The sequence below is a fragment of the Acomys russatus genome, chromosome 13, assembly GCF_903995435.1.
Source record: "Acomys russatus chromosome 13, mAcoRus1.1, whole genome shotgun sequence".
NCBI classification, from domain to species: Eukaryota; Metazoa; Chordata; class Mammalia; order Rodentia; family Muridae; genus Acomys; species Acomys russatus.
Window position 1 is genome coordinate 11,291,842 of NC_067149.1, and position 18,900 is coordinate 11,310,741.

The 18,900-nt window shown below is 45.3% G+C and overlaps 1 protein-coding gene across 1 annotated transcript in view; it reads left to right on the forward strand.

Annotated features, from left to right (window-relative positions):
• The first annotated feature begins 12,947 nt into the window (after positions 1 to 12,947).
• The window catches only part of Tacr1 (tachykinin receptor 1), a 156,281-nt gene continuing 150,328 nt past the window's right edge, over positions 12,948 to 18,900 (forward strand). Inside the window, exon 1 of the mRNA XM_051154655.1 lies at positions 12,948 to 13,336. Within this exon, the coding sequence (XP_051010612.1) occupies positions 12,948 to 13,336 (389 nt within the window). The remainder of the gene's footprint in view (positions 13,337 to 18,900) is intronic.

Consider the following 18,900-nt stretch of genomic DNA (forward strand, 5'->3'; position numbering starts at 1 on the left):
AAGCAAAAGCTGTAAAGATAAAGCACATCCACGAATCTGGGGTCTCTCATGTGCACACACTTATCTTTCAGTGACACCAGAAACAGTGATTGAGAATCTGTTCCCACCCCTTGACATCCGAAGTCAGGCATGGGGAGGCAAGGATAACCGAACGTTCAAAATTATCTAAATAGCAGTGGTATTCCGAGTGCTCGAAAATCACTAAGAAAGTAGATAATAAACGCACTCACTGTAGTCTTGACAAATAAATGAGGTGAGAAATGTGTTACTCAGCTTGGTTTGGTAATTTCTCAATGAGAAGAACCATCATAGCGGTGTCTAGGGAGATGGTGTGAGCCATGAAATGCTTGCCACACAAGAATAAGAACCCGCATTCAGTGCTGCCACCTATGTATGAAAGCCATAGCGCGTGCCCGTGCCCGAGAGCCCACTGCTGGGGCGACAGAGACCCCTGGGCTTGCCTAGCTGGCCAGCCTAGACCAATGGGCAAGTGACAGCTTCCAGTGAAGGGCTCTGTCAAAAAGCAAGGTAAACGGCGTCCAGAGAACACCTGAGGATGACCCCTGCCCTCCTAATGCATGTTCACACATGTGCACACATGCATACGAAACCATCACATTGTTCTCCATGAGTATATATGACTAAAACAAGAAACTGAATGAAAGAAAGAAGTGCCTGACCATCACAGTAGCCAAAGCTGGGCGGCTAAGAGTATGCTCAGACAACAAAGCCACTGACAGAGTTAGACAAGAGCCGAAATAAAACAGAACAGCAATGCGTGTCCTAAAGGAAGCTCGGTACAGAGCAACGTGATCTTCAGACGCCAAACCAAGCAAAACTGGTGCAGCTAAAGCAGTCCGCAGCTGTATCAAAGGACCCAAAGGAACGATCCAGAGGCAGAAGTGTAAGAGATGTCTCTCAGCAGAACCATGGAAAAGACAGAGACCATGAGGAGAATCTAAAGACAGGGTTACTTCATAATGAATTTTTAAACAGCAGCCTGTAATTTGGAGAATTTTTACGTGGAAGCACTGCCCACGTAGTGGGCTGGTAGTGAGAGCACAATGTCACTAAGTAATGCTCACCTCACTCTGCTGCTCAGGTGTGGATTCTCTGTTCTGTGATGTCTCTTTCTTTAAAAACAAAAGAAAAAGAAAGAGAAAAAAACCTAAGCCATCACCAGGGGTCAGGAAAGGTTTTCAAAACATTCAGAGGAAAGATGGGTTGGATCCAGGGCACCTAACATGCTGACAGTAAGAGTTCTAAGAGGAGAAAGGCACCAATGATAATATTTTCAAAGATAATGCTTTCAAAGAAACACTAGAAGAAAACATAGAGATGAAGAAAGGATGTGTCCAGTTCCTCATAAATTTCAAAATAAAACGTGTATTTCCCAGCGCCCACATGGCAGTTCCCAGCACCCACATGGCAGTTCCCAGCACCCACATGGCAGTTCCCAGTGCCCACATGGCAGTTCCCAGGATCCACATGGCAGTTCCCATCACCCACATGGCAGTTCCCAGTGCCCACATGGCAGTTCCCATCACCCACATGGCAGTTCCCAGCACCCACATGGCAGTTCCCAGCACCCACATGGCAGTTCCCAGTGCCCACATGGCAGTTTCCAGTGCCCACATGGCAGTTCCCAGCACCCACATGGCAGTTCCCATCACCCACATGGCAGTTCCCAGCACCCACATGGCAGTTCCCAGTGCCCACATGGCAGTTCCCAGCACCCACATGGCAGTTGCCAGTGCCCACATGGCAGTTCCCAGCACCCACATGGCAGTTGCCAGTGCCTACATGGCAGTTGCCAGTGGCAATTCCCAGCGCCCACGTGGCAGTTCCCAGTGCCCACATGGCAGTTCCCAGTGCCCACATGGCAGTTCCCAGCACCCACATGGCAGTTGCCAGCGCCCACATGGCAGTTCCCAGCACCCACATGGCAGTTCCCAGTGCCCACATGGCAGTTCCCAGTGCCCACATGGCAGTTCCCAGTGCCCACATGGCAGTTCCCAGCACCCACATGGCAGTTCCCAGCGCCCACATGGCAGTTCCCAGTGCCCACATGGCAGTTCCCAGCACCCACATGGCAGTTCCCAGCACCCACATGGCAGTTCCCAGTGCCCACATGGCAGTTCCCAGCGTCCACATGGCAGTTTCCAGTGCCCACATGGCAGTTCCCAGCACCCACATGGCAGCTCACAACCATCGATAACTCCAGTCCCAGGAGATCTACACCTGCACTCACATGTCCTCTTTATACATAAACATTCAAAATTAAAAACAAAGTTAAGCTGGGTGTGGTGGCGCACGCCTGTGCTCCCAGCACTCAGAGAGGCAGAGGCAGGTGGATCACTGTGAGTTCTAGGCCAGCCTGGTCTACAAAGTGAGTCCAAGACAGCCTACATAGAAAAACCCTGTCTCAAAAAACCAAAAAAAAAAAAAAAAAAGCCAAAACCAAAACAAACAAACAAACAAACAAAACAAAAATTAAAGTATTTAAAAGACGTTACTGAGGAATTTTATACAACCAACAAATCCTAAAATTGGGTCATTTAAATATAAATGAGAACACATCCTTATTAATACTGAAAAGTGAATTAGGAAAGCACCACTCACATAAAAGATTGTTTCTGTAAATTTGACCAATATTACCCTAAAGCATGAGAGGTAAATCACTACCTTAATTCTTAATTTGAATTTAGAAACCATGCAAAAATACCTGCTATCATCATTTACAATGCAACAGGTCTTGGAAGATAAAGGAAATTCATTGTGACTAACAATATGGTTGAAAACTAAGAAAAGTCAGATTGAAATTCTCTAGGATGCATGAAAATTTGGAAACATGCTTAGGATGTATATGCCTATGCATAAACACATCCCAAAAGCTTTTCTTTGTCCTAGCATTAGAAAGAAAAACATTGTATTTAAATATATAAACTATAAAATACACTGAAGTAAATGTAATCAAAAACTAATGTGGGGAATGGAGAGATGGCTCAGTGGTTAAGAACACCAGACGCTCAATCATGAAGACCAGAGTTTAGATCCCAGCATCCATAGCAGACAGCTCAGTGACACCTGTAGCTCCAGCTCCATAGGCTCTGATGGCCTCTTCTGGCTTCCTCGGGCAGCTGCGCGCGCACGCGCGCGCGCACCCACACCCACACACACACACACACACACACACACACACACAATCTTTTTTTAATAAAAAACAAAAACAAAAGAACCCTCCTTGGCTTTGGCAGCAACCCTGTCCTCTTTGAGCTCCATCCAGCAGGTGGCTCTTTATCCTGTGCTGGAGGACTGTTTTCTCCCTGCTGCCCCTTCAGTCCCAGACTGTGCTCTAAAATATAATAAATAGAGTACATCAGAGGTTTGGGGATGCAACTTAAAGGTACAGCATTCTCTCAGCATGCAGGAGACTCTGAAATCATTATGCATGCAGCACCAATAAGAAGAAAGGGAGGAGGAGGAGGAGAATGAGAAGAGGAAGAAGAAAAGGAATAATAATAATAATAATTAATAATAATAATAATAACAACAACAACAACAACAACAAGAACAAGAAGAGGAGGAAGAGGAAGAAGAAACAGTAGCTGGGGCTAGGGGTTCATCTCCATTTTATATGCACTTTTGATGACTTCTGAGTACATACTGTGGTACCTGGAGCCTTGTTTTAGATTTCTTTCTGTTGCTGTGATTTAAAAACAAAACAAAACACCACTAACCAAAAGCCACAAACAGAAAAGGTTTTACTCTGTTTACACTCCCAGGTCATAGTTAATTACTGAAGCAAACCAGGGCAGGCATTCAATCAGGGATTTGAAGCAGAAACCATGGCTGAACATTGCTTGCTTCTCACTATCAGGCCCACTACCTTTCTTATATAGCCGGCATGTGCAAAGTATGGGGCTTGATCCTCTTGACTATGTAACTCTGGAGTTGTGGCTGTGGTCTTTAGAATGAAAATGACCCCATAAGCTCATATATTTGCAGGATAAACTGTTTAGGAAGGATTAGGAGGTGTGGCCTCGGTGGAGGATGTGTGTTGCTGGGGGGCGGGGCAGGGTTCTAGTTTCAAAAGCCCATGCCAGGCCTAGTATCTCTCTTTGCTCCCTGCCCATAGATCAGGATGTAAAGCTCTCAGCACCATGCTTTTCTGCGTGCCCCCATGCTCCCTGCTAGGATGCTAATGGACTAACCCTCTGAAACTATAAGCAAGCTCCAGATAAATGCTTTCTTTTGTAAGCCTCACCATAGTCATAGTGTCTCCTCACAGCAATAATGAAATCAGTGGTGCACTCTGGACGTGGAGGCAGGAGTGACAGAAGTCTGAGGCCAACATCTGCTATCTAGTGAGAGTTTGAGGCCTGCCAAGGGACAAATGGGACCTTGTCCTAAAAGAGTAAAAATAAAAATAAAATGCCTTGGGCAGAAGAAAGATGGTAACACCTAGGAATCGGGGTCCATAATATGAATCAAAGGATTTGTGAAATGATTCCTCCCTGCCACAACGGCTTCTTTTTGGGGTTTTTGAAAGCTTAGGGAAGGAACAATGCTCAGGACTGTGTCTGACTGCATCGTCCCAGTCTCATCTGGCCTGAAGGGCTTCTATCTGGAAATCTGTCATGTTTAACAGATTGATGCCACTCTGGGATCTATTCTGGAAAGTGATTGTTTTGCCTTGGAGTGTTGGTTGAAGCCAGGGAGCTGCCATAATGTGTGGTGGATAAATGATCTGAAAATATGATCTAGAGAGAGGCCACTGTAGGCTTACCTCCAAGGGGTACTTGCCTTGAAATGCTGGCCCAGAAAAAACAAGAAAAGGTTGTCTGGGTACCAGAGAGCCCATGGGAAATGCAAGAGAAGCAACAAGCAATGGTTCCAGCGAGCATCGTTACTTTGTTGCTGAGGTGTTTGAATACACAAGGACTAAATGCTCACACAACAGTCATCTGTCAATAGTGGGACTCAGGAAGAGCAGCCGACTTGTGCAGGACAAAGCTTTCCTTACCACCAGGCATGGCTTGAATGTGAAATGTCTCCCACCTGGTCCCAGCAGGCAGCTTGAATCTCAGAAAACCGAGGGCTCTTTAGGAGGTGGAATCTTGCTGGAGGAAGTTGGTCCCTTGAGGCTTTATAGATGAGCCCCACTTCCTGTTCACTCTCTGCTTCATGCTTATGAATACACAGTAACCAACCAGCCTCCTGCACATGCTGTCATGCCTCCCTACCTGCTGCTATATTTTTCCACTATGATGGATTTTATTCCCCAGATTTTATTCAGCTATGAACTGAAATAAACCCCTTCTCCCTTAAGTTGCTTTTGTCAGGGAATCTAATCACAGCAACAGGAAAATACAAGTACCACTCCATGTGAAAGAAGTTGTACTTTACCAGCATTGTCATTTCTGATAACTTCTAAGTATGTATTGTGGCCTCTGAAGCATTGTTTTAGCCTTGTTTCTAGTGAAACACTCTAGCCAAAAGCAAAAGGGGCAGAAAGGATTTATTTGGCATACACTTCCAGGCACTGGCCATTATTGAAAGAAATCAGGCAGGAGGAGCTTGAAACCATGGAGGAACACTGTTTGGTGGTCACTATCAGACCCATGCCCAGCTACCTTTGTTGTATAGCCCAGGGCTACCTGCCTAGGATTGGTGCTGCCCACTGTGGGCAGAAGCCTCCAACATCAGTGAACAGCCAGAACAATACCTCATAGGCACGCCCACAGACCAATCTGATCCGGGCTATGACTTAAATGAGATTCCCTTTGCAGATGATTCTAGGCTATGTCAGACTGGCACTTAAGACTAACTCAGCAAGCATGATGTAAAAGGTCCGCCTTCCAGAGCACACTTCTTTTGGGAATGAAAAATTAAGATGTTCTGATTGAAATGAATGTAATAAACTGTCAGTTGCTAAATTACTTCATCTAGAAAAGTGTAGTTGATAGCTGCTGGCCACTAGTATAAGGTGGCATGGTGTCACTGTGCCCTATAGAGATGTGAAATGCCTTTTAAGAACTAAATATAAGTTTAAATATGCCTATTCATGTCTGAACTTCACATACGACCACGTTCTCCTAGCAACAATGGATGACACGACCAGGTTTGAGAACTAAGATTTGAAATCTTTAAATTCATTTGAAAGGGTGGGGAAGGTTATTAAAATATAGACTTGAGAATTTTCTGTTTGGAAAAAATAAAACTTAAGGTAGAAAAATACGTTTGGGAAAACGATATGAACACTCTTGTATGAAATAAAATTAAAGGCAGGAGGGAGTACCCAGTTTGGTGCTGTGGGTAAAATCAAAATGGCACCTAAGGGGCTTAAGTCATTTGTTGAAAGTCCTTATTTTAGAGACAGGATTGCAGTGGCCACTGCAATGAATAATTAATGATGTAGAAAAATACTTACAAATTTGAAATATGGTGACAAACATATAGATAGGTGTTAGAGTCACATTGTTTGTTTTGAAAAAATACCAAGAATATATTTATGTATGTTCGTTATAGTATCAAGTAATAATTATGGCTGGTAATCTTGGAAAAACACCAACTTAAGCAAAATTATAATATATTTTTGAAAGACAGAAAACAAGGACTAAAGAAATAAAAAAGACACAGATAACTTCCTTAATTTAAAAAAATGCCAACTTTGTAAAAATGAACATAAATTTTAAGCACTTCTTATTAGAATAGTAATTGAAATATAATTCAGTTTGTTCAATTTGGAATAAAATTTATTTTATTTTCTGTGTGTGAACGTTTTTGCCTGCATCTATGTATGCAGTGCCCATACAGGCCAGAAGAGGGCATCAGATCTCCTGAAATTGGGGTGGTGAGCTGCTATATGGGTGCTGGGAACCCAAATCTGTGTCCTTTGCACAAGCAGTAAGGGCTTTTAATTACTGAGCAACCTCTCTAGGCACTGAAATGTTTTAATTGACTACAAACATTTAAGTTTAACTGAGACCAGTAAGAAAAACATGACATGACCAGTCTGGTGAACCCATCCGCTGCGCAGGCAGACCTCTAGATGGGACGTTAGACTCTGTACTCTGGGTTAGTCATGAGCTACGGCATGGCAACAGCTTCGCATTCTGGAGCCTCGGTGCAGTGAAAGTTGGTTTCTGGCTCATACTTCATGTCTATAATGGGCTGGCAGGGCCTGGGCCACACAGTCACCTGGGAATTCAATGTGACCAAGACCTGTTGTCTTACAGGTATTTCTTCTGGAACATGGGGGATGCAGAAAAGAAAAGCGCACAGGGGAAAAAAATCTCTCCCTTTCCCCCTTCCCCTCCACCTTTTTTCTGTATTTTAGATAGACATGGGATAATTGTGTCTGTTTAAAACCTATTGAACTGAAGTAGTCACATTCCCTCTGCCTGATTGCAAGAAAAGAGCTGGATAGGGAAACGAGTAGCTGTATGAAAACATGTATATATTAATTATTATATGTGTGTGTGTGTATGATATGTGCAGCAATGCCATCAGAATGTACAGTATAAACGTGAAGTCACATGTATAACATTTGGTATTCTAACCTGTGTTTTCGAGGTAACAAGGCAGATCATCAGATTCCCTAAGACAATGAATGGAGCCGTCAACACTCTTTGGCCACGTGAAAGAAGATAAGTTTAACTTCTTTCATTTTACTTTTATGTGTTTAGTTGTTTTTTCCATTAAATCTCTTTTGCATTAAATTATGATGCTTCAAATCAGACACCATGTTGTTCAGTTTAACATGTGTGCTTTTATATGACATGTTTAAGAAATTACATATACATATTACATTTTTATGTATTTGAGGTGTGTAGGTGCTTTGAATTCATGGGTGCCTATGCAAATTGTGCTCTCAGAGGCCACAAAGGGGCATTGGATCCTGTGGGTCTGGAGTTACAGATGGCTGTGAGCTGCCTGGGAATCAAGCCTAGGTCCTCTCTGAACTGCAGCCAGTGCTCTTAACCACTGAGCCATCTCCCCAACCCTATATTTTACATTTTTTAAAAGCTATAATTCACTTAAATATGTTTTTTTTCTTTTATAATGTTCTGAATTTTTTATTATACGAGGTACTGATTATATAAGGACATTTCCATCCATGTATATAATGTGCTTTGGGCATAGTCCCCCTACCCTGATACTCTGCCCTTTTAGCTCCATCCACCCATTAGTCTCCTTTACCCTTTAGACAGTTTTAATTCTAATTTCTTTTTTTAAAAAAGATTTATTTATGTATTATTATGTATACAGTGCTCTGCCTGCTTGTACCCCTGCAGGCCAGAAGAGGGCATTAGATCATATTATAGATGGCTGTGAGCCACCACGTGGTTGCTGGGAATTGAACTCAGGACCTTTGGAAGAGCAGTCAGTGCTCTTAACCGCTGAACCATCTCTTCAGACCTTAATTCTAATTTCATGTCATTTACTTGATTTAAAAAGATTCATCTTACTGCTCTCATTCATTTTGGATAATATAAAATAAAATCTAAAGATGAATGTATAGCCTTAAGATAAAAATGAAACTAAAAGCTGGCAGGAAATCCAGGAGATTATGCAAATAGCTAGGGAAGGGTTAGGGGAGCTTCTTCAAATCAGAACTGGAAAGTCCACACATTGTTTATGCAAATACGACCACATAAAATCATTGAAGTTTTATGGACACATATAAACTTAGGAGAAAAAGCAATATTATTCAAAAAAACTTCAAATATTTATGACAGCCAAAGTGTTTGTATCTGAAATACAAAGAATATCTAGGAAAAAGTGAGTAGGGGGCTAGAGAGAGGGCTTAGCACTTAAGAGCACTGATTGCTCTTCCGGAAGTCCGCGGTTCAATTCCAAGCACCTACTTTGTAGCTCACAACCATTTGTAACTACCATTCCAGGAAATGCTATGGCCTCTTTTGGGCACCCGGCCAAAATACCTACCCCACCACCACCCACACAGAGCCAATAAATTCTTTAAAAATAAAATGCCTAGAAGGTGCAGCCAGTCCCCAGCAGGATATCCAAGAGGGCTCACGAACACCTGTGACTCTACCTCCAGAAGATCTGATGCCCTGTTCTGGCCTCTGTAGGCACTGAACTTGTGTGCACATACCCACAAACAGACACACACACGTATAATTAATATCAGATCTACATATGTATGAACATCATTATATATATATATATGTATGTATGTACTTTGCATTGTGTGACCATCACCAGTGCTACACATTGTCCAGCAATTCCACTTAGAATTGATCACATAGAAATGAATTGCTGGCCAGGGATGTTGCTCAGTGCTGGAGTGCTTGCCTAAAGTGTGGGAGGCCCTGGACTCAATCTCTTGAACTGCGGATAAGCAGGAAGGAAAGAAAAGAAAAGGGAAGAATGAAAGAAAACATCATAGCCTCGGGCTTTGGAGACATAAGTAAAGAATATTTAGTATAATCTTATCTTTTATAAGGTTTACTTTAAATTTTGTGTCGTATGTGCCTGGGGGTGGGGTGGGATGGAGGTGTGACCACAGAGGCCAGAAGAGGGCGCTGCTGGGTGCCTGGAGCTGGAGTTCAGGCTGTTGTGAATCCCCTGGGATATGTACTGGGACCTGAACTCTGGCCCTCTGCAAGGCCAGAGCATATTCTTAACCGCCAAGGAGCCCCACACACCTGTAGCCTAGTCCGCAGTGGCAAGAACTCAAAGTGAATTTTCTTGGATAGAAAGAAGAATGCGCAAGTTAGACTGCACCTATAGCAGAAAAAAAATAACACTTAGCCATCGCCAAGAATGGGTTAAGTTTATTCCTGGCTGCTTGGGAGTGTTTGCACAAGGTTTCAGATGAGAAAGACAACAGGCAGCAGAGCACAATGGAAACCCCCCTGTTTGCACTTACCGGCATGGGTATTATGTGTTTGTGTTTCTGTCTGTCTACAGAAAGCCTGGACAAAGAGGCAAGGATTTAGACTACTCTGTCAACAGGATTTACTTTGGGATGGGTGACTGTCTTGTGTGTCAAGGAAGAACAGCGGGAAGGGAACCAAAGGTATAAAAGAATAAAGGGGGGGGGGAAACTCAGCTGTCAGGGGGAAATTGCATGATCAGGGGGTGCAGTCCGGGGATGCAGTTGGTGTTCAGTCACCTCTAGGAAGCCCCACAGAACACCCCTCCCTGTTCATAGCATGAGCGACAGCTCCCCATTTCCAGATGAGGCCGGTTGTTGGGTTGTTGTTCCACTAATTGGGAACCCAACATCAGCATGGTTAGTTTTTCTCTGGGAGAAACACTAACTTTAGCAAGTGGTAAGTACACCTGGTTTAAATTGTCAGCTCCACCCAAGTGAGCCTCATCAACTCAAGCCTTTAAGCTTAGGGGGTTTACTGTGGGGTGGTTTTAAAGGGTGGTCTCTGTGCTCTTTAACCAAAGTCAGAAACACGGATGGATTTTCAAAGTCTCTGGAATGTTCTTCTCTTTTCACCTCAGCCTCAGTCCTAGCTCATCCTTCAGGCATCTCGCTGCATTTTCCTCCTTGGGTGAGGCTGCCTCCTTCTCTGGGGCCTGCGGTATAAGCATTGCTTCTTTCTGTCCTAGACTGTAAAGGCTTGCTCTCTGCCCCCTCTCCGCTCCACTCCTTTCCTGTCATCCTTCACCGTATGTTTCCCCCTGAGCAATGAGAGATTTGAGGTGCAGAAGACAAGCTTCTTCCTCTGCCACTCCTCTCTTTCTCTCTCAATCCTGAGCTTAGAGAAGGTATCCCAGGAGTTTGCTCTGTGGAACTTAGGGGTTTCGGGAATGCCTGCGTGACCACCTGAAAATAGGAAAATCAATTCCCATAAGCGCTGCGATCTCAGCCTCCAACAAAACCAGAGTTTAGTAGCTCCTTCCCTCCCGCTACCAGATGAACCGCTATCAGCCCCGCTGAAGCAGGAGCAATGAATTACGCAGCAGCCTCAAAGCACCTCATTTGCGACACAGTGAGCGCGGGCTTGCAAGACCAGTGCGTAAAGGCATCTCTCCCTGAGGCCAGGAGGGACGCAATCCATAACAACGGGACTGGTGCTTCCCAGCCCAGCCAGGCACCTCACAGATCCCAGAACCAACCGCAGTGGTGGTGAGGACCCGCTGAGGGACAGCTAAGGAGCCCCTGGAGCCTCGCCAAGGGCAATCTGCAAGAAACACACTCCTGAGCTCTACTCATCTCGGTTTCTTAAAAAAAAAAAAAAAAAAAAAGCTGGTATTGCGGGGTGGGGGGGGGGGTAGGGGCTTGCTTATCTGCTGCCTGTCCAGCCACCAGCTTAGCCTTTTGAAACTGCTTTGGATTCCAGGCAGGATGGGGAGAAAAGACAGGCAGAAACTTGCCTTTCAGTCCGGGTGCACAACTGGAAAGAGGGACCCCGGTGGAGACCCTTCTCGTGCCTCTTCCCCGGCTTCACTTAGCCTGGCACACTGGACAGGCGCAGAGAAGGAGACTGCCAGGTTGGCGAGTGCGAGCTAGTCCGCAAAGGGTGCTGGCCAAGAACTTAGAATTGTCAGCCCTGTGACAGAGAGACCAGCCGGCTTCTGCCTCGCTCTTGCACTCCCAAGCTTTGCAGAGCTGCGCATAATCCCCAGTGTCTGCAGGTGAGAGGGTAGTCACCCGGCTTGTTGGAGAGCACAGGCTATCCTATCCTAGAGAGGGACCAAGTCTGTAAAGTGATTGAGAAAGATATCCCAAGTGCTTGGAACCATCATTACTTGGGGGGCAGGGGACCAGGGAGAGGAATCAGTCCATCAGAGAACAGACCTGGGTGTCTGGGGGGGGGGCGGTTCCTTAAGACCAGGAAAGTTGTCTTCCGGACTTCTGAAGCGGGGTGTGGTCACTTGTCACTTCTTGGTAGCAACTGGAGCGCAGCGTTGACACCCTGCCCCCACACTTGCCGGATTCCTACAGTGTAGCTTCTCTGTAGAGGTTGTCCGGGGGCGCACACAGCTGAGCCTCAGAGAGTTCACTGTCCTCCACTTCAGCTGTTTCCAAATCCTTCCTTTCTGTTAACACCCCTGATAAAACCATGATTCCAGCTGAGGATCGTATCTGGGTCTTTTCCTCCCAGGCCACCTTGTCGCCCCCTCGCGGAGTGCTGGCTTCCTCCCGCCCGCAGAACGCCCACAGCAGGTCAGGAGCAGCAGAAGGCGTGGTGGCTGCGGTGGTGGAGTGACACAGCTGCCAACAGCTGGCGCAGCTGCTGCTCTGCGCTCTGGGACCTGCGAGTCTGAGTACGCAGACCAGGTACAGCCCCTTCCCAGTGACGTCTCTACAGCGGGTTATAAAAGCCTAGTGCGCAGCCTGCCGGGGTTCTGCTAACTCCTGAGCCCAGAAAGACCGGCACCAAGACCGAGCATCTGCGGGTGGCGGCAGCAGCAGCAGCAGCAGCAGCAGAGGAGAAGGCTTGAAGCAAAGCAAAGAAAAAGGGAACTCACCAGCTGCGTGTGGACCTCAGAATACTGCCAGAGGACCAGAACTTTTGCAAACAGCGCTCCTTTCCCATTCAAGCCCCTCAGGCAGCCCCCTGCTTTGCCTTTTCCCGCTGCACGCGTGTTAGTGGGAGTTGGTAGCAGCAGCAGGTGCAGAAAGGCGGGGTTGCCTTGCCTTCTGGCACTGTGTGGAGTGCAACTGCTTTAAGGCAAACAAGAGCCGAGCTTGCAAGTGGAGGAATTTTAGAGCGACCAGGGCCAGCCACAGAGCATACACAGAAGCTTTGCTCCTGTAAGCAAGTCTGCTGCTAACAAGGGCTGAGTTCTGCCCAGGAAAAACTTCCCACCTCCTGTGTCAGGCATCTGCAACAAGGTCCTGCAGCAAAGAGGGGTGCCTGCTTGGTGTGTGTGTGTGTGTGTGTGTGTGTGTGTGTGTGTGTGTGTGTGTGTGTAGAAGCCGGCACTTTGCTGCCTTGCCCCCTCCCTCGGAAATGGATAACGTCCTTCCTGTGGACTCTGACCTCATCACCAACATCTCTACCAACACTTCTGAGTCCAACCAGTTTGTGCAGCCTGCCTGGCAAATCGTCCTTTGGGCAGCTGCCTACACCGTCATCGTGGTGACCTCCGTGGTGGGCAATGTGGTGGTGATGTGGATCATTTTGGCCCACAAGAGAATGAGGACAGTGACCAACTATTTTCTGGTGAACCTGGCCTTCGCCGAGGCCTCCATGGCTGCGTTCAATACGGTAGTGAACTTCACCTACGCCGTCCACAACGAGTGGTACTACGGTCTCTTTTACTGCAAGTTTCACAACTTCTTCCCCACCGCAGCCGTCTTCGCCAGTATCTACTCCATGACAGCTGTGGCCATCGACAGGTGAGTCTGTGAAGGGAAGGAAGTGCCCAAAAGCACTGGCTTACTCAGGACTTTTGCTAAGGAGGTGCGGGGCTGGATACACGCGCTCTGAGGACCAGACTATGCATCCATGCCCCGGGCCTCTGACTGGCTACCTTCAGGGACCCTTGGCTCTTAGGAGCCCACCTTTCTTTCTCATCCCTTTCCCCACCCCTCCCCCAGTTCCTGTACTTAGCTTCCCTTTCTGCAACCAGCCACTGGTCCTTTAGCCTCTTTTCACTCCTGTCTTACTTTTCCCCTCGCATTCTTTCTGTTCTTTACCCTAGTGCCCGGATGGGAAATGCCAAGGGTTTGGCCAGGACCTTTGGGAACCTCTCTATATCTGTCACACTTTGGCTGTCCTTCTAGTGTGGCTTTGTGTTTGAAGGATTCCTCAGCAAACTCTTTTTTTTTTTTCCACACCATTTCCTGAAGATTCGGGAACTTTCCATTCCCTCTTCAACTCTCTTGTGTTATGTGAGAGTGGAAACTGTTTGGAGCAATCTTGAGACACTTCACATTTTTTAGTTTGCATCTCGGTGCTGCTAGGAACCTCCCACTCAGGACGGGGGAACAGGTTCCTTCCCTGGACTTCCCCAGGCAGGAATCCACGAAGCTTGCCCAGGGGGGGGATTCTAAATGTCTTTGTCTATGAAAGGTCAATGTTTTTTAGCGTGTGTATCCACAGAGAAACGTGCCCGTTAGGAATAATAGAGACCTAGTCTCCTCCAACCCTCGGATTAGCGATTCAGAGGCCAGTTGGAAATATAAAGACTGGTTCTTTCAAACACAGGTGCTGGCGTTCTGGAACAAATGGCTCTTCCGGTGTCATGAGGGGGAATTGGTGACTAGAGCACAGAGTTTGGGGTATTGGCTTTTCCCCGGGTGTCCCAGGTCTTCCATGCGTGGTTTATAGGGACAAGCTACCCAGTGTTTCCTGAGATGTGAGAGTGTGTTGAACCGGCGCCATGGGAACCTGAAAGGGGGTTGTTTTGCCATTATTGTTGAGACTGATGAATGTGAGAATCCTAAGGAAAGTATTATGGGAAAGCATCAGAGAAAAAATATCCCTAATTACAACTGCCTTTCATACGAAGACCATACAGAATTTGTAGTTAGGGGTCTGTAGTGAGTGAATACTTCTAAAAATCTCTCCTCCCATCTTGGCAGTGGCATGCATGTGTGTGTGCCTTAGATAAAACACGTTGTGCGAATCGCTTTGCGTTTTCAATACAGGATGTGAACCAATTCTTCAAACTGCTAGTGAAAGGAGCTATTTTACGAGCTTATCATCTGGACTGTGCCTGCTCTGTGATACTGATTTTTGGTGGTAAATGAGGTATGCCTGTAAATATTTCTGTGTTGACATGCCCATTTAACTCATGGAAGAGTCCTTAAACTGAAAGAATAATGCCAGAATGATGTGCAGTCAGATACATTAGTGACACATGACATTTCTGTTGCACGTGTGCGTGCTTTCTCATGGTCCCATGAACTAGAGTTGAGGTCTGAGAGCATGGGTAGGGGGGGGGGGTTCTTTCCACAATAGGGCCTCGCCTGGGCTTCAGAAAGACCCTCCAGTTGGTGTGAGCCCAAACACTGGGCAGCTGGTGGAACACTAGCAGACACCCTCTCCCTCTGACCCGCACAGGAGTGTGTTCCATGACCCCAACTTTTTCTAGGGAACTTAGAAGATTAAAAATCAGATTGGTTGTCCTTACACTGGATTGTTTCAAGGAGACAGATTTCAGCCCCACTGCTGCTTGTCTTTATAAATCATAACAGGACCTGAATGCAGTAGGCCAGCTGGCCAATGTTTCTGAGGGTCTCAGATGCCAGGGCACAAGAAAGGTCAGGCATTCGCTATGTGTGGCTGTGGCTCTACAAACTAGTGTTAGAACCCAGGACACATTAACCCCAAGGACACGTTCCTGCTCTCGCTCAGCTTCAGGAGCACTCTGGGAGTTCGTTCCCCTCAAGAAGGTACCTTTTGCATCCTTGCCCATTCATTTCCGCCCCCTACGAACTCTGTAGAAAGAAAGGGACAGTAAGCTGTCTTGGCGGGAATGATCACTCCTTCCTCCAACATAGATATGCAGTTACAAGAAATGCTAAATGTTTTTATGTCCTTTGAAGTATTACCAGACAGCTTCTGAACCAAATATTTAAAAATGACAGCATGGTTTTTCCTGGCTATAAAATTAAGCCTTATTTATTGCAGAAGATTTTAGAACTAAGAAGAGCATAGATGTGAAAAAATCAAACTTGTTACCACCCCATCCTAAATAACACCTGTTAACAGTTGAAATTTTCATTTATGAATATTAAGTACCTTATGGAGGTCACTTTGTGTGTGTGTGTGTGTGTGTGTGTGTGTAGCTTACATTTTTCCATTGATATTAATAGGAAACAGTAACAGCTTGCCTTTTTCAGACAGGAGATTCTAATTAAACTCAGTGGGCCACATACAAAAAGACTTGAGAATACAAGGGAAACAGACCAGAAGTTTCCTCAGAGGGGAAGGAAAGTAAGAGAGGGGGATAGGGTAAAAATGACTAAAATTCACTATATAAATATATGAAAGGATCAAACAATAAATATTTAATGTCTTCAGAAATATAATCTTAGTGAGTTCATAGCACTGCATTGTATAAATGTGCAACTATTTAACCATTCCCTAAGGTCGTGTAGGTAAGCAATTTTAGATTTTCTTTGTCTTTCTTAATGCTCCCATGAACATTTACATATCATAATTTTGTTTTATAGTCTTTAAACCAGGAGAGGTTCCCAGAAGTAAAATTACTGGATCAAATGAACCATCTGATAAAGAGCTTATTCCTCTTTGTTTTAAAGGACTATAAACTCTGGGCAGAGCAAGGAGTACATCGTTCTATCTGGTCCATCTGAATCCCCTTAACACAGAACAGAAGGTTTGACAATCCACCTGCTTATTGACTAGATAAATGAGTTGATAAGTACGACATCCCCTAGAAGACTATTTGGAAAGAGACATAATACTGTAAAGAAAAATATAACTAATAGAGGTCCCGCTGGTGATAGGTAACCAGCTAAACCCTGCCCTGCTGGCTTAAGATGCACTCTGAGTTCTGCACCGCCATTTAAAGGATGAGTCTTAGATCATAGCAAAAGCTGCCAACAGGTGACTCTTTGGCTCTTTTGATATACTTTCCAAGGCTTTTGATGGAGTTGCTGCTGTTGTTCACACTGCAGCATGGGTACATTCCATATTATAAAATATTGGAGCAAAATATGTCTGGCATGTAGCTCCACAGTGGAAGACGTACGCAGCACACACAGAGTCCTGCCTGGGTTCAATACCGAGAACCATAAAAAATGGAACATGGAGTATATGCCTTACCTGACATGGCAATCGTTTTCCTTTATCATAGTAACTTTGACAATTATGTCCTAGATGCGAGCCTTTTCACACTTACTTATTGTGTGTACAGGAGTGTGTGCGTGCCATGGCACGTGTGGAGGTTGGAGGAAGACCTGCAGGAGTCTGGTTCTCTGCGAGTGTCTATTTTTCCTGAGAGAAATTACTTGGGGTAAGGTGGTTTGGTTAAATTAGCTTTCTAAAATTTGCCAAATTTCTTTTTATAATGAAACTATAAGAAGAGAGCTAAAATTTCAATTTCAGATTGCCACATGAATTTAATGTTTCCTGCAGTCATTCTGTAAATGGAGGTGGGGTGGAAAGAGGGATCTCCTCAAGAAGAAGTACCATTTTGTTTGTTTTTTTTTTTTTTTAATTTCTTTTTAGTTTTATTTGAGACAAGGTTTTTCTGTGTTATCTTGGCTGTCCTGGACTCCCTTTGTAGACTACGCTGGCCTTGAACTCATAGCGATCTGCCAGCCTCTGCCTCCTGAGTGCTGGGATTAAAGGCATGCACCACTATGTGAGCGGCTGAAGTACCATTTTTAGAAAGATATTTTATTTTGTTTTATATATATTATATATTATTTATTTTATATATTTTTTATTTTATTTTATGTGTATGACATTTTTACCCATATGCTTATGCATCACGTGAGTACCTGGTGCCCATGGGCCTCAAAACAGGGCATTAGATACCCTGGAAATGGAGTTACAGATTGTGGCAAGGCACCATGCAATTGCTGGGAACTAAACCCAGGCCCCCTCTACAAGAGCTACAAGTTCTCTTCACCACTGGGCCTTGCCCACAGTACCAAAATACCCATTTCACAAAGGCAGTGGCTAGGTTTCTGAGGCAACCGTAGCTAAATGAGCTCAGTTCTTTCTCCAGTTAAATATCAACAAGCCTAAGGAAATTTGCCTGTGTCACACTTAGAATTTCAGCATTCTTGTTCTCTATAAATGGTACAGATGTGTGTGGTGCTTCCTGGCTTCCCACAGTGAACGATGCTGAGAGGTGGTACCTCAGTTGGCATGTTTATGATGATGAGCATTTTATCAGGAAAATGTGAGGAGGAGGAAGATGGATCTCAGAGCCTCAGGCAGAGGGAAGGAGCCCGCAAGCCAGGCAAACAGGACCAGGAGGCTGTGAGAAGCAGTGGCTTCTCTTCCTAGAAGAGGCAGGTATAGTTTCTGTGGCCTAGGAGGTGAGCCTTGGCTGTTGTTCAGACTAGTTCTGCACTGTCGTGTTCTGAGCAAAACAAAATAGCCAACTGATCTTACCTCTGGGCAACCAGAAGCCAGAAATAGAACTGCCCGAATAGGAAAAAAAAGGTGGAGACAAAAGAAAAAGAGTGAATGAGCTCTTTGGATGAGTAGAAGAAAAACCTAGAACAAAGACATTCACAGTAACAAAGTCTCTGACCCCTGACCCCAGGCATCCATCCCACCGTGAGCCAGCCACACCAGCTTCCAGGTCTCTAATAGACCTCCAGCCTACCCATGAAACTTACCTTACTGGCTAGACCCAGGTGCTGTTGCCCATGTCCAGGCAGTCCCTTCAGGCTTTTGTCACCTGACCCAGAGGCAAGTCTCAGATTCCAGGATCTCTTGCACAAGCTGAGATGGACCTGGAGACCCATGACTAGGCACCCATGGCCCAGCCTTTGCCTATGAGGAGCCTGTAATGTCAGTGTGGGAGTGATTCAAGTGTCAGTGTGGAAGTTTATTACATCAAGGTACTGAGGCCTCCGGACTTTCTCTTAAAAGCTTCAGTGTCCACCCCTATTCTGGAACTGTCTAATTACACTCTGCAGTGTAATTGCACATGGTCTCCTGACTTCTGGGAATTTCTAGTGCCAAGATGGTCAAAGATATTGTTGCATATTTCTGTTGTTGGTGGCTCGTTGCTTCTTAACCGGAAGAAATGTAGGTCACACTGGGAAAGTAGAGAGCTTTTCTCAATGTAAAAGCGAACAGTGGAAGCATAAGAAAGATGCCGCTATTGTCTTACTGGTTTGGAAAATGCTAAGACGAGGCTCTTAAAGAAGAAAGTTCTTTAGTCTTTGACGGATGTTGTTGCTGAAGTGAAAATACTGTAGAACTCGGGGCAAGGTGATGCTTCCTAAGTCAGGGATTTTTGTCTTCT